The sequence below is a fragment of the Mirounga angustirostris genome, unplaced genomic scaffold (genome assembly GCF_029215605.1).
Source record: "Mirounga angustirostris isolate CCGP_5_RB_7025 unplaced genomic scaffold, mMirAng1.0.hap1 SCAF_4, whole genome shotgun sequence".
Taxonomy (NCBI): Eukaryota; Metazoa; Chordata; class Mammalia; order Carnivora; family Phocidae; genus Mirounga; species Mirounga angustirostris.
The window spans coordinates 4,573,001-4,588,557 of NW_026991712.1; the positions used below are offsets into that span (position 1 = coordinate 4,573,001).

Here is a 15,557-nt window from a genome sequence, read left to right on the forward strand (position 1 = left end):
GGGTTTGTGTCCTGCCTGACTCTGAAATGTGATGGCCACTTTGGGCCCTTAATTGGGTTCTTTTAACCCATTGTATGGAGTCTGGGGGCTTGGGTGTGTCCCTTTCTCTCCCCTTTTTGCCCACGGCTATAGCTGAGCGTCCACTTTGCATCTAGTACTGGGAATCCCAGAACCTCTGATGTTTGTCAACAGAATACTGCTCCCACTTCCTGTTTCCTGCTGGGTTTCTAGAATTAAAACAAATCCTAATGTAGTATGTGGCAGGAGAATCAGTGAATTCCTCAGCCTGTCATAAATCTTGCCAAAGCGTGGGCTGGGGCACTTTTAACCACAAGGTCTGGTACCTTGGACATGGCACGAGCACCACAGCTCACCTGTAATCCTCCCTGGGACCCATAGATAGCTCTCTGCCTCACCTGGTCCTCACCTGGTCCTCACCAGGTCCTCAGCAGGTCCTCACCCAGCTCTGCGGGTGCTCAGCACCACCCCCACTTACAGCACAGGAAAGCAAGTCTTGGGATTGGGGTCCCTTGACCAGCTGTCATGAGAGAGAAGCAGGGCCAGGACCTAAACCAGATTCTAAGCTCCCTGCACCCCCTAGCTGGTTACCCTGCTGTTACCAGAGAAGGGTCACCGAGCTGCAGATGGTGGACCCTGGAGGGAAGCCGGGCCAGGGAAGACCACCCAGGTTTACAGGGTACGTAGGCCTGAGCAGAGGTCGCCAGGTGGAGTGGGAGCCAGAGGGACGTCAGCAGGTGGACTCCCTGGTCGGTGGAGGGAGGAGGGGAGAGGCAGGAGCAGGGTGGCAGGGAAAGGGGCCCCTCTGGCTCCCAGACCCACTCACCCCACCTGGGAGCACCTCTGCCGGGCCTAGGCTGTCTGTGCTCTGTCCCTGACCCTGCTCCTCTGCTTCGTTCTTCCCCATCCCTGTCCCTGCAGCCTTGCCAAACGGCCCAGCTGTTGAGTGTATGTGCTCACTAATGCAGAAAGCAGGACCCTCTTTTTAAAATGGGCCTTGTTCAAAAGCACGATTGTGCATTTTGTCATCTTCTCCTCTGTCTGTGGGCTAGTGTCTTACAGGAAATAGAACAGACAGATGAGTGGACCGGTTAAGTGTTTGTAGCGAGCCAAGTCAGTGAGGCAGGGAGTCATACCCCTGGGGCACGTCATACAGCCAGGAGGACGAGGCCAAGCGGCCGACCACCTGCCCCGCCAGCTCGCTGGGCCACTCCAAGTGCAGCACAGGTCAGCCCGAGAAGGGTAGAGGGAGGTACAAGGCCATGGGCACTGAGCATCAGTGTTTAGTAAAATAAGCATCCCTCCTTCCACTGGTGCAGCTCGAGTTCCCTTCAAAAAACGTTTGTGCATGCACGCGTGCATCCATCCAACCGTTAATTCTGTGCTCTGGGCCTTCGCCATGCACCAGTGGTCCTGCTGCTGGGGCTCCCGTGGGAGACGAGGAAAGAGAGCCCTTCCTGCAGAGTTCATGTGCTAGTAGGGAAGCAGATTTTAGAAGTAAACTAGGAAGCAAGGGCGTCTGTGGTCCGCGCGCTGCAGACGTGCGGGGTTGCGTGCAGAGTGACCAGCGATGGGGCCGGCGCTCACGTGGTGGTTACGGAGCCGGGACGTGAGAGCAGCAAGTATGGTTTTGGGGGGTGACTAAGAGCTTGCTGGGTTTTCCGGGACTTTCCTAGAAATGGAACCACACATGTGGGACTCTGTGAGGTCAGGCGTCCTAGAATAGGAATGAAGAGAAACACACCTGGAAAGGCAGCAGAGCCAGGCCCTGGAGGGCTCGACTGTCCTAGAGGGGGCCTGGGCTTTATCTGCAGACTGTGTGTGTGTGTGTGTGTGCATATGAGTGTGCGTGTTGGACACCAGAGCCCTTGTAAGTTACACTAAGGGACTGTGGTATTCAAGGGGGTGATAAAGGCACATTTTTACTTTACAAAGTTGACATAAGCAACTGTGTGGAGATGTCTGGAGGGTTGGAAATGGGGCACTTTCCGGAGACTTTCGGGGCCTGTCGTGAGAGCACCCAGGAAGGGACTCTAAGAAAGCACAGTCACAGTGCCTGGGGGCAGAGGTTTCAGAGGAGACTCAAGAACCAGCGCCATCCGTGCCGGCAAGCCTGTAGCCTCCAACCTCCTCGCTCTTGGGTTGTCCCTTCTAGAAGGGGGTGTGTAAGCAGGAGATGTGTAGGCTCCCCTGAAGCTCAGCCCAGGGAGGGACCCCGAGGAGAAAGCGGGACCCGACCCCTGCGCGGGCCTACTGGAGGCATGGAGGCTTCGGGCTGCCAAGTCCTCCAGACTCACTCTGACCTCATGTCCCTTCCAGTTTGACCTGCAGCAGATTGTGATTTATTGTGACTCCAGACACGCAGAATTGGAGACTTGCTGTGATATCCCCTTGGGCCCGGTGAGCAAACTCCTGCATGCAGAGGTGGGGAGGAAACGGGTCCTTGGCCTCCAGAGGGACGGGGGTGTCCAGGTCCTAGGAATGGGCATTCAGGGGTCAGAGGGTGCCCACCCTCAGAATGTGGTCTGAGAGGAGTCCAGTGACCATCTGGGGCTAGGGCTCTGTTTCCTGGGCCCCCAAGATGTGGGTTGGGGGCCAGGCAGGTCTCCCTGGGGGGCTGCCGTGGTCCTGGTCTTATCTGACACCACCAGTCTGCAGGACGAGCAGTGGGGCCCGGCTCTGGGGAGGAGAGGCCGAGGCTGGCAGCATGGCCCTGGGAGGGACAGACCATGCTCAGTGGATGGAGGCCTGGCACACTGGGTTGGTTGGCAGAGGGGAGGAGGCGGCTTGCAGGCAGGACTGGAAAGAGCGAGAAAACCCAGAGTTTTTCCCCTGACCCTGGACCTCTCTGCATCTGCCCCCTTTCAAGGCTCTCCCTCCCCAACTTCTTCAATAAACCCCAGTCCCGGGGCTGCTTGGAAGGTGGTCTTAGTGACAGAGCCTGCTTCCCAGGGCAGAGGGGTGACGTCCACACACGGTGCTCAGTGGCCCTGTGCCCAAGACATGGTGGTGGAAACCCCCAGCGCTGGGGGTTTGGAGTCAGATGGGCCTGACTGTGGGCTGAGCAAAAGAGAGGTCAGATGAGGGCCTGGACAACAGAGGGAAGGGAGGCGGGGAAGTGGTGATGGTAGGGAAGCATTTCCAAGCACCTGTTGGATGTGAGACAGTGAGCTGTCCCATCGAATCCTCCTCACTGCATCACAATGGACGCATCCTTGTCCCCATTCTGCAGAGGGTAACACTGAGGCTCAGAGGGGTTCGTGGTTCCTGCAGCCACTGAGAAGCCAGCGACGTGGCTGAGAGCAGGTTGGCCCAGGCCCTTCTGACTCCAAGGCCTCAGGAGCCCAGGACCTGCTGCCGGGCATGACCCAACCTCTCCTCCACTCAAGCTCAGGCTTCTTGGGTTCCTGGTCCCCTTGCCTGCTGGGGAGCTGTGCTGGGTGAAAAGCCAGGTTCTGACCTTCTGACTCACTGGGATTTCCTTCCAGTGCCAGGTGACCGTGCTGACGGAGACTTCACTCCTGCCCCAGCAGCCTCCCACTTCCGGCAGTGAACAGATCGGGTTTTTGAAGACCATCAACTGCTCCTGCCCGGCTGGAGAAAAGGTACCCCCAGCAGTCTACCCTCAGACCCCAGCCTGGAGCCCCCGAGCTGAGCAGAGGAGGTGGGGATTTCTCATCATGCACCAGGGTGGCCAGGGCAGGATGGCCCTGGACTCTGGGGGACTTGCAGGACAGGGAGTGCTTCTTGTTCCTTCAACCTCTTGTTTCTTAACGTTCCAGCTCTGAGGAGGGGAGCCCTCAGACCCATTAATGTTTTCCTGGAGTTAATGTATCCCCGAGGTTTTCCTGACCCCTGCTGCTATCTCTCCACTCATCAAAACAGACCTGGTTTGTGAATAAGACTCCAAGGAGGTGACATACAAGTAGGGTTGTGTATACCTAGTTTCTAATGTCCAAACTAGTGTTTCTGCGAACACCACCAGCACCATCCACTAGCCTAGATTTAGTGTCTCATTGAGTGCCCGAGGCCTTTATCTGTCCTGTTTTCCTGTAGACCAGTGGCCTTTTTGATAAGTAAGAAGAAAGAAGTCTTCTACTGTTTGAGCAGAACAAGTTAACCAAACACACAAGGATGATAAAAAGCAGAGCTGTGCTGGGGAAGGTCCTGGGGGGTTCTGCCAGAGCCCACAGCCCGGGGCCTTGCCCTGAAGCCTGCGGTCATATCCCCTGCTGTATCTGCCCTCCCGGCTCGGGGCCAGCATACAGGAGGGGTTCAGTGGCTCTGTATGGGGCTGGGCAGACAGGAAGGAATGTGAAATCACAGTGGAGTTCACTGGAATGGACACACTTCCAATGCACATGTCCTGGCTGGCAGGCTCCCTCCCCCCACCACACTTTGTTCTTCTTCCCCTTCCCTCCTTCCTTTCTACCCAGAGAACCAGACCTGGGGAGACAGGGAGCCCCCAGGAACTCTCAGTCAGGTGAGGCTGCCAAATGCTGGCCCAACTTGCTGAAAGGAGCCAGCTCAGCCTGGCTGTGAGCTGAGGTTTTCTCTGGGCAGGGGTGAAGGGGAGGTACCTTGGCCCAGTGCCCGCTGGGTTAGAATGAGACACGTCAAGTAGGGAGCCAGGGTGAGCACCCAGGGCTGGACCTCTTTCCCTCCCCTGTCCCTGGGTTTTGAATAAGAACCCCAAAGGAGAAGGCTAACTTGTTGTGAGGTTTGGGTACTAGCCCCTGTGTGGACCGACTGCTGGGGTGGTGGTCAAAGCCAGTTCTGCCCCGGCCAGAATTTTCCCTGAGCCAAGCTGTGCCCTGGGCGTGTCCCGCCAAGGCTCCTGTGGCCCCTGGCATGGGGGAAGGACCCCTGGGAGGGAAGTCTAGACTCAGGAGTGTCTACCTCCTGTTCCCATGTATCTTCCCACTCAAAGACCCCCAGGCGCTCCCCTCCCACCCCCACCCCCACCACACCACCCTATGTGGTCACAGAGGGTCCCCAGTTGTCGTTCTAGCACCATCTCTCTCCATGTTGCTCCCCCAATTTCCAGGACACCAAGAACTACTGGTTTCTTGGAGGGGTCACAACCTTTCTTGTCTTTGGGTATTTGCATATACAGCATCTGCTTGGACCCCCTCGTTTATCTGGCTCATGCCTGCTCTTCTCTCAAGATGTCTCCAAGGAATGTTTTCCTGAGCACCTTGTTGTCTATGTGATTTCCCCCCTCCCTTCCTCCAGTCCTCCCTCCCTCATTCCCCATGTGGCCATGTACCTGCTATTTCCAAGACCCCATGACCCATTCCTCTCCCTGGGCTGCCATCTACCATAACAGTGATCACATTGAACTGAAAATGTCTACCTGTTTTTACTTCTGTAAGGTAAGTTCCAGATACAGAGATTGGATCTTGACACATCTGTATTTTTAGCCACTGATCGTGTCTAGCCCAACGTTATTAAATAGTGGTTGAACTGATGGATACGTGGATCAGGGTGTGAAGGATGATGGGCGGATGGTGGCAGGACAGCTGGTAGGGACAGATAAAGGAACACACCCTCTCTTGCGGGCAGGACAAGAGCTCGCTCTTCAAGATGATCAATCACCTTACAGATTCTCAGCCTCAAACTCTGGGGGGCATCACCCAATAACCCATTCCTTTATTCCCCAACCACCCCTTCTATCTGACAGTAAACAATAAGCACCCACTGTGTGCTGAGCACTGAGGGGTTTTTTTGTTTTTTGTTTTTTAAAGATTTTATTTATTTGACAGAGAGAGACACAGTGAGAGAGGGAACACAAGCAGGGGGAGTGGGAGAGGGAGAAGCAGGCTTCCGCGGAGCAGGGAGCCCGATGCGAGGCTCGATCCCAGGACCCTGGGACCATGACCTGAGCCGAAGGCAGGCGCTTAACGACTGAGCCACCCAGGCGCCCCAGAGCACTGAGGTTTTAAGACACATAGCACGTGATCTTCAGAAATGCTTCAGTGTGCGGTCTGGCTACCGCACCCAGGAGAGCAGAGGTGCGCCTAGCCCAGGGTGCTTGCACTGGTGGGTGCGAAGGGGGCCTCTTCTGCCTCCCACACGAAAGAGGTTCAATAAGCTCCTCATTAAATAGGGCTGGCCTCTGTCTCGCCGTCTTCAATTGCATAGACGATGTGGCACATGGGGGCGCAGGAGATCTGAGTGTCCTCTCCTGGGAGGAGGCCACGGGCAGACTTGGCTTCCAGTGGTTTAAATCTTGGATTCAGTTTACAGAAAACTTCCATTATTCTCCTAGGTCAACGTGCCTCTTGGGTCCATGTTTCCATCTCTAGACCCAAACATGGTTCGTATGAACTGTGTACCAGACATTCCGATGGGCACTATGTGGGGTCAAATACACAAAACATTATTTACCTCCATTTGCGTGTGTAAATGACATCTATGAATGCGTTAAAAAAACAAACTTGTTCCTGAACTGGCTGAGTACACAACCGCAGCTGGGCTGTTTCTAGTGATGAGTGGTACGCACACATAAATGGATATGGTATCGCTTCCTTTTCACTAATGTGGTGAGATTTACACGTGGACGAGTGTATGAACCGTGTTACATTGGTTTTTAGTGTGGCAGTATTTACACGCACCCACAGCTTAACAGATCAGAATTTTCAATCTGGAAACTGGATCTTTTACACAATCAGCATGTCTGTTAGCAGGTGAACGATGGTTAGAGGTAGGTTACAGACATGCGTTGCTTTGGTGTCTAGTGACTAGTAACTATGGGAACCTTTAACGGGCCACGTGATAGTTTGACCTCCAGGGGTGGCAATGTCAGGGAAGAAGTGGCCCACGGGGTACCATCTTGTTTGTCCCCGTCTTTATTCCACCAACAGCCACATAGAGGTGACACCAAAGTGTCCCATGGAGTTCAAGAAGAGTGGTTCTTGGCTCCAGGAAACCTTGTCCCGCTTGCTGGCCATACGTGGCTCATTCAGAGACTGGCTTAGGGGCCTGTGGAGGGGTAACCAACTGCTGAAGGCAGAGGGCGTGGGGGAATTAACTAGAGTCTTACTTCTTGTTTCTTTTGTCCTTCTTCCTTTAGGGCGAAAAGGGCTCTGATGGCCCCGTGGGACTCCCCGGCCCAAAGGTCAGTGCAGGCATGGCTCAGGGTGCTTTGGGGCCCAGGTTTGCCTTTGCTATGCTCCCCACGTGGAGGCGAAGCATCGTGCTAGATGACTAGTCTGTGGTGTTTGCTTCTGAGCCAGTGGTGTGAAGTCCGGAACCTCTGTTTCTGAAAACCTGAGCTAGAAGGGGTTGGGTGAGAAAGTCCTGGCTCCCATCCCATTTGCTCCAATGGGTTAACCTCTCCGTGGTTAGCTAATTCTGTGTCAATCCTTTTAGTCCTCTATATTCCAGAAACTTTGGGGCTGGGGCTTGTAAGAGTCTGTTTAGAATGCACGTAAGGTTTCTTTAAGTTGCATGAAATTCTTTCGGCACAAATTTTCTGAACTCACTTGTTGCTCAAAGCCAGGTGCCTCCTCGAGGGGCCCCGCTCCTCAGTCATGCAGCCACCTCTCTGTCTCCATCCCTCCTTAGGTTATTAGCATTTACAGAGCTGGACAGAGCTGTCTTCTCACATCCTTAACTTTGGTCTCAGAAAGCTGAGACCCAGAGAGATGAGAATTGCCCGTGGTCACACGGGCGGGTGGAAGATGTCAGCATGATCCAGAGGCCATTACCTGGTCTGGTGTTTGAAAGAGGGGCTGAGTGTGGTGGTAGAAACACCCTGAGGTGATACCTTTCCCTTCTCTCTCTCCCTCTCTCCCTTCTCCCCCTTCTCCTCTCTGCCCCCACTCTGCTGGGCTGGGGAGCCTGGACACACACACACATACCCCTGATGGGATCCCCTCCCCTGGTGCCAAAGGAGAGCAGCTCGGGGTGGTCCAGAGTGCCAGGTGGTCCTTTTGAGAAGGAGCACAGGGGTTCCTGCCTCACTGAGCACCCCCTGGGCAGTAACCTCAGCTTCTCGGCTGTCAGAGGGAAGAAGAAAGCAGAGGTGTCCGGGGGTTTGTGGAAGTGTTAAGTGGAGAACATTTGTCTGAGGCAGTGGTTGGTTCCTGGTTGACCGTGTCATGCTGTGATTGGACAGATCCAGGGTTAAGAGGTGACCTTCGCAGGGAGGACAAGGCAGGGGGAGGGAATGCTAGGGAGGGACTTGGACTCAGCCACCTGGACACCAGCCTGGCTGCCTCGGAGATGATTTGCAGTCCTTGCCCTTCGGCCCCACAGGTCAGATTGTCCCAGCCCGAGATTAAGACTCCAGGGAAACAGCTGTGGCTCCCAGTGGCCCCATTTACCCAGATACAGCTCAGGTCTGGTCAACAGTCGTGGTGTGGTGACTCCAGGTGCCAAGGCCCATTCTAGTGCAGGGACGTTACAGTGAATGAGAGAGCCCTGTCCCCAGTGCTCACAGGCTGGTGGCAAGAGAAGAGTGACAGAAAAGAGTGGGATCCCCTGCAGGGAGAGCCAGGGTGGAGGGGCCCCGGGGTCCAGCAGGATGCATGGGAGCTGCTTAGGATAAAGAAGGCAGGGGAAGGGCATGGCAGACCAAGGCGGGCAGCAAAAGCCAACTAGCTGTTTGTCTTGAGAGTATGCAAGGTGGGAGTAGACCCAGATGAAAATGCATAACAAGAGAAGAGAAAAACAGACAAAATTGAGGGCTCCCGTGTTGGGCACCCAAGCCTGTTTTGGATTGGCTCATGGCATGGTAGGAGACTGCTCCAGTCCCGCACTCGACCCTTGGTGAATTTTCTTCCCTGGCAAACACTGTTTTCTCCTCTGCCTGCCCTCCCTGTCTTCATGGACAGTTGGGAGGGCCCAGGGCATACAAATGGCGTAATCAGGGGACCCTGGTTGAACTCTGGCAGTCTTCAAAGCACCTTCATGCTTTCAGTCTTATGTGTGCTCAGGACAGCATGCCCATTTCACAGAGGAAGAGCCCAAGGCCCAAAGAGTAATGACGCTCTCACAGTAAGCAGCAGAGCGGGGGTTTGAACCCTGGGGCTTCTCACACCCCTTCTGGGGCTGGACCATTCCCGGGCACAAACACGTGATGTGTTCTCCCACTCACTTACTTAGGATGTCCTTAGTTGTGGAATTAAGAGGTTGGGGAAATTATTTAGATGCTTCCTCCTTCTCCGGGTGTGGGAAGCATGGCCTCATTGCGAAGTTGGCAGGGACAAAATCAGCCGCTGCCAGGGCGTCGAGGGCCAAGTGGGCAGTGGGCAGTCTGAGTGGGGGAGCCCCATTGGGGGACCTGACCCAGTGCTCCTCTCTGGTTTGCACCCTGCAGGGAGACATGGGAGCCACTGGGCTGGTTGGAGCTCCTGGACCCAAGGGAGAAAAAGGTGACATGGTGAGTATAGGGCCGGCGTGGGAGACCCCAGGCTTCCCCAAGGCGTGCATGTCAGCTAGAATGCACCAAACACCTAGTGGGAGCCAGACACTGAGCCTCACACTGCCCTTGGAATGGAGCCCAAGCTCCTCCCTTGGGCACGGGAGGTTCGCCAGAGGTGGCCCCTACTGCCACTCTAGCCCTGTCCTGCACCACCCCCGCTCCTACCCCTGGATTCTGGGTGCCCCGATTGGCAGCTTGAAGTCTCCACACTGGCCACTTCTCACTGGCTGCTGCACATGCTCTTTCCTCCACCAGGAAGAATTATACTGTCTTTCCATGCCTTATTTCCCCTTCCCTCCCCTTTCTGGCTGGCTCCTATCTGCCCAGATTCAGACTGAACTCTGTGTGGTTCTCCAGGATATCCCTGTGACCCCTAGGAAAAGCAGCAGGGAGTGGGGTCTCCCGTGATGGGGCACAGGGATTGGAGAAGCAAACACAACCTGCAAAGTAGCCGTCAGAGTGACAATCAAAGGACAAAGGGGTATCATTCTTAAAGGAGGAAAGGCAGATATTATGACAGCATGTCAGCAAATACAGAGTATGAGTAAAGAGAGAGAAGTTTCTAAAAAAAAAAGACCCCAATGGAAATTTTAGAGCTTAAAATTATAACTGAAAGGAAAATGGGAATCAGTGGAGAGACTCAATGGTAGGTAGGAACCAGCCTTCTGAAAGAAAGAGCCAGCGTTCCAGCCACCAGATCAATAGTGATTCTGTAATCTGAAAACTAGAGACAAAGAGTAAGGCCGGAAAATGAACAGAGCGTCGGAGAGTTAGCAGAATGCACCAGAATGCACCTAATGGGGCTGCCAGGAGGAGAGAGGAAAGGAGCAGAAAGTGTATTCAAAGAAATAATGGTGAAAACAAAAATCCCAAATTTGGTGAAAAGCAGTAATCTACACATTCAGGAAGCTCAGTGAACTCTAATCAAGATCACACAAAGAGAGCCGTTCTCAGGAAGATTGTAGCCCCGACGCCAAAAGACAAAGAAACTTTTGAAAGCAGAAAGAGAGAAAAAGGAGTCAGCATGGACCAAGAAAGGCCAGTAAGATCCTTCGCTGACTGACTGTCGGGGGTGACGGAGACCTGAGTATATAGCAGGATGACAAGCTCAAAAGCATCATCATGATAGTGTGCAATCGGGCATGAAACAAGCAGCCGTAGTAATGGCACAAGATTGGGGGAAGAGGGACTGGAACCAGGTAAGGAGGGGTGTGTCTATAAATCTCACCGGAGGAAGTATGAATTGGAAGTAGGTCAGGAGAAGCTGAGTTGTGTATGGGAAACCCAAGAGCGACCTCTACCGAAATAGTTCAAAAATATACGGTAGAAGTGCCATAAAGAGATTAAAACATAGCACTAGAAAATACTTAGTGCAAAAACAAACAAATAAACAAAAGCCATAAAGGAGGAATAAAGGAGCAACAAGACAGGAGGCAGAGATGAACATTTAGATGGCACACGTGAAACCAACTATATCAGTAATCATGCTGTATTTTCAGGCTGGACATAAAAACAAGACCCAACTCTGTCCTGTCTTCAGGAGACATACTTTGGATTCAAAGATGCAAATAGATTGAAAGTAAAAGGATGGGAAATAGATATTCTGAAAATAGAAAACCGAAAAATTGGGAGTGACTGTGCCAATATCAGATAAAACAGACTCTAAAACCCGACGTTAGCAGAAATGAAGAGGGGTGTCTTAGAACGATCAAAGTGTCAGTCTTTCAGAAATCAAGAACAGTTATAAACATCTGTGCACCTCACAAGAGTCCAAAATACGTGAAGCAAAAAGTGACAGAATTGAAGAGAGAAAGAGGTAAGGCGGTGATGATGGTTAGAGACCCTAGCGCCTCACTAGTGATGGATAGAGTAGCCAGGAAGGTGGAGAAACTGGGACTGTCAGACATCGCTGGTACAGAATGGTGCTACTGCTTTGGAGAACAGTCCTTATCCTTAAAAGGCTAAACAGAATTACCGTGTGACTCAGCAATCCTCTTCTTAGATACATATCCAAAATAAATGAAGACATATGCTCATACAAAACCTGTGGGGAAATGTTCAGAGCAGCATTATTCATAATAACCAAAAAGTGGAAACAACCTGAGTGCTCATCACGTGGTGAGTGGATAAACGGGATGCGTGTTACATTCATGCACAGGCATGTGGTTCTGCGGTAGGATGGAATATTGGTACATGTCACAACATGGATGAACCTTGAAAACACTTTGCTGAGAAATCACTGGGTGCAAAGCCAGCAGTGAGAGCCCACATGTCGTATGATTCTGTGTATATGAAATGTCTAGAGGAGGCAGATCTACAGAGACAAAACAGATTAGTGTTTGCCTAGGGCAGGAGGTGGGGGGCATGGGGTGTGACCACTAACAGGTGCAGAGTTCTTGCTCAGCTGATGAAAACATCCTGAAGTTGATTACGGTGGTTGCTACAAAACTCTATAAATATACTAAAAACTATTACATTGAATATTTTAGGTGAATGATACAGTAGGTGGATGATATCTTAGTAAAGCTCACAAGGGAGAAGTTACAAGTATAGTAATATTGAATTGTTGGAAAAATTAAATGGGGTACTACCCACGAGAATGAACGCTCAACAAGGAAGGGTTATCATCTCGTTTGGAAGCTCGTTCACAGAGCTGATGAGAAAGCTTCCGACCTTTGCAGACCCCAGGGCGCTGCTGTCATGTGGGATGTCATGCATGGAGACGTTCTGTCGTAAACCTGTGCCTCCTCCTTTCCTTTTCTAGGGCAGAGGGCCTTTTGTCCAAGGAGAGAAGGGTGAAAAGGTAAGCATTTCCCTTTTATCACTCCTCTGGGGGCTGTGTAGCTGGCCAGGGAGCAGGATGGGGTGGGGGGTGCTGTCTGGAAGCATCTGAGTGGAGAGAAGAGGTCTCCTGGGCGGAGCAAAGAGGCTCAGTGCAGGTGCTCCCCTGACTTGGGCAGTTGAAGCGGGTGCAGTGGGCAGGGCTGCCCGGCAGGGATGAGCATGAGTGAGCACAACTCGGCGGGAGTGTTTGTTTGGGCCATGGGTGATTGACGGTGCTTGGAGCAGAGGGTACTCGCTGGGGCTCATAGGGAGCAGGATGCAGAGCTGCAGAAGGGTCTGAGGACCAGAGTGCAGGGCAGTAGATATCCGAGCATGTCCAGGCCTCGTCTGCAGTGTGGGAAGGCATCGAAGGGTCTGTGCGTGGTCAGACATGCTGGGAATGTTTGAGTGTGATGTGCCAGGTGGGTGTGAGGGGAGAGACCAGAGGAATTTGGGGAACCGCTAGAAGACTTGCAGAAGTTTCAAGGGGAGATGGTGAGCAGCCAGACAAGGCAGGCAGGCCCGTATGTGCTCTCCCCCAAATACGAATGTTGTACCTTCTTTTACCTTCATCATAAGCAGGACAAGCCCAACAGATCCGAGGACATAGGTGTTCCTTCTGAGGAGGAAAGCTTTCTTGCGTTGTTAGCCTGTGAGGAGAAACAAAAATCAGAGTGTCGCTAAAATGCTGTTTTTCACTCCTACCAGCTATTAAAAATGTACTTTCTGGGCACCTGGGTGGCTCAGATGGTTAAGCGTCTGCCTTCGGCTCAGGTCATGATCTCAGGGTCCTGGGATCGAGTCCCGCATTGGGCTCTCTGCTCCTTGGGAGCCTGCTTCTCCCTCTGCCTCTCTCTCTGTCTCTTGTGAATAAATAAATAAAAATCTTTAAAAAAAAAAAAAAAGTACTTTCTGTGTCCCAGGAGAGACAGCCACAGGACTCTCGGGCATGCATCTGCGCTAACATCTCGCCAGAGCACAGGCTCAGAAGGCAGTGCAGATGGACCCTGGAGGATTTTCCTCCACCCCTCGTGCAGGGCTGTACGTGCAGGTGCCTTTCTGTTCCATTACCGTGGAAACAGTTTCACGTGGCCAGCCCGTTCTCTCCCTGTAGGTCCCCTCTCATTGCGTGCTTTCACTCCAGAGATGTACTCTGTGGAGCTAAATCAAGGATGCACAGAGTGCCTACCCCATGTTTCACTCCGTGTCATTCATAAGTGAGACTGGAAGCAACCATGTGCTGTGGAGCGGGCAGAGGGCGAACTGCGTTATTGTACAGCTAAATGATGCAGCGGCACTCGGGAGTGCCAAACCACATTTCGACAAATAATGAATGACCTAGGATATGAAAATAATAGTTTGTTAATTTTTAAAGCACATGGGAGAATATACGGTATGACCCCAGTTTGTGTGTGTGTGTGTGTTTGTGTGCGAGCAAGAGACAGAAAGAGGTTGATTCTGGAGGTGGAGCCCCTTTGTTAAACAGGGTGGCCATGTGGAGGGTATTTATTTTCTCCCCTACTTCTCTGTGTCTTCATTTATTCCACAGAGAAGTTCTTTTTTATCCCCACAGGAAGCACAGGTATGCACACACACACACACACACACACAGTAACTCCTACACAGGATACAGAGCAGTCTGAGAAGCTGCGGGACGGACACACAGCACAGTGTGACTTTGCCATCAGCTTTCCAGTCTGGGTCTCCTGACCTGAAAGACGGGGCTGCTGGAGCCCTCGAATCCAGGGAGCTGGGTCTGGGTGATGCTTGCTGGGTGAACCAGCGTGTCCTCTGAAGGGTGCAGGCCCCTCCCTAGTGGCCCGGATCCCTGCCTGCAGGCCCACAGTCGGGACCTGCCAGGTCACGGCGGCAGCCAGGGAGACCTCCTCACATCCTCAATGCGGCAGGACAGATGGGCAGCAGAACAGACTCTAGCACTTCCAGCGCTGTCCTTGCTTGACTTTCTCTTGCAGTTGAACATTTTTAGCAAAGTCTGAGTCTAGATTCTGCCACATATTAGCTGTGTGATTTGGGGTGAGTCACCTCCCTCTCTGGGCCTCTGCTTCCTCATCTGCAAAAACGAGGGGGTGGGATGAGATGATGCATAAAGGCCCTCGCAGGCGGCGGCTCTCGGATTTGGTGATCAGCCCACCCCAGCCTGAGCCCCTGGGGCTCTCTCCTGTAACTTAGAGTCTTCTGCTTCCCGTTACCCCTTGAGGATGAGGTGAGGCCAGTGTGGGTCAAGGGGACCGATAGAGTCCACAGGAAAGAGGTGGCCATGGTGACTAATGCACTTGGACAGGGCCCAAAAAACTGGCTTCTCCACTGGAATATTCTCTCCAGAGCAGTTGCCTTGGGCAAGGGGATTGGATGGACTGGAGCCCAGTGGGCCCAGGAATCATATTTCTCTGATTGTGGTTGTGTGTCTTGTATTTCTGGTGTGTAATTAACCACTGAGATGATGTGTGTTGCCCTTCTTGAGGGCCGATGTGCCCCATACCTTATGTCTCATGATGAAGCCAGCGCTTTAGAGAGGGTGCAACTTATGCTCATTTAACAGATGGGGAGAGCAAAGCTTAGAGGTCAAGTGACCAGCCCAAGGTCACAAGTTAGTCGGATGATGGGAAACACAAACTCTGGTTATTACTTAAGTGAAGGGAGGCTGCGGGGCTGATTGAGGCTCCCCTTCCCCAGCAGCTGAGGAAACCAGCTCTCAAAGAAGGTAGGTGACTGGCCCCAGGTCACACAGCTGAGCAGCTGCTGGAGCGCTTGGCCTCCTGACTCTCCTCGGCTCCCCCATCAGATGCCCAAGACCATTGTGTGGCGCCATGTTCCTGGGCTGCTTCTGCCCCTTGTCTTGGAAGCTAGCCTCCTCTCTGGTTCCCATATTCACTGTGGGGTCCTTGGGGCCAATCTCCCCCAGTGTTTTAATATATATATGAAATCAGGCTAAAGTAAGGGGGACAGCCTTTTAGGGGATGCTACCCACAGCCCAGGCATTGGGACCATAAAAGGAGAGGAAGGGAGGATGAACCTCCCAAGCATCTGGGAGGCAGCTGACGTTAAGTACGCGCTTGCCAAACGAGCGGATTGATGAGTGGATGTCTGACCTCCGCCATCCAAGACTGAGGGCCAGCTGGACCCAGGAGGGGTCGCCAACTGCAGAATCCGGCTCCGCCTCGTGCGAACCGCATGTCTGTCCTGGGGCGACTCTGAGCATCAGTTTCCTTTTCTGTAAAAGGGGAAAAGGGAAGTATCGTGGTTCTACCACATAGAACTGGGTGGG

At 52.9% G+C, this 15,557-nt stretch overlaps 1 protein-coding gene across 1 annotated transcript in view; it reads left to right on the forward strand.

Moving 5' to 3' along the window:
- COL22A1 (collagen type XXII alpha 1 chain) overlaps positions 1 to 15,557 on the forward strand; it is a 227,617-nt gene that overhangs the window by 45,180 nt on the left and 166,880 nt on the right. Inside the window, exons 7-11 of the mRNA XM_045895568.1 lie at positions 2,338 to 2,418; positions 3,507 to 3,623; positions 7,094 to 7,138; positions 9,344 to 9,406; positions 12,213 to 12,251. Coding sequence (XP_045751524.1) covers positions 2,338 to 2,418; positions 3,507 to 3,623; positions 7,094 to 7,138; positions 9,344 to 9,406; positions 12,213 to 12,251 — 345 coding nt within the window. The remainder of the gene's footprint in view (positions 1 to 2,337; positions 2,419 to 3,506; positions 3,624 to 7,093; positions 7,139 to 9,343; positions 9,407 to 12,212; positions 12,252 to 15,557) is intronic.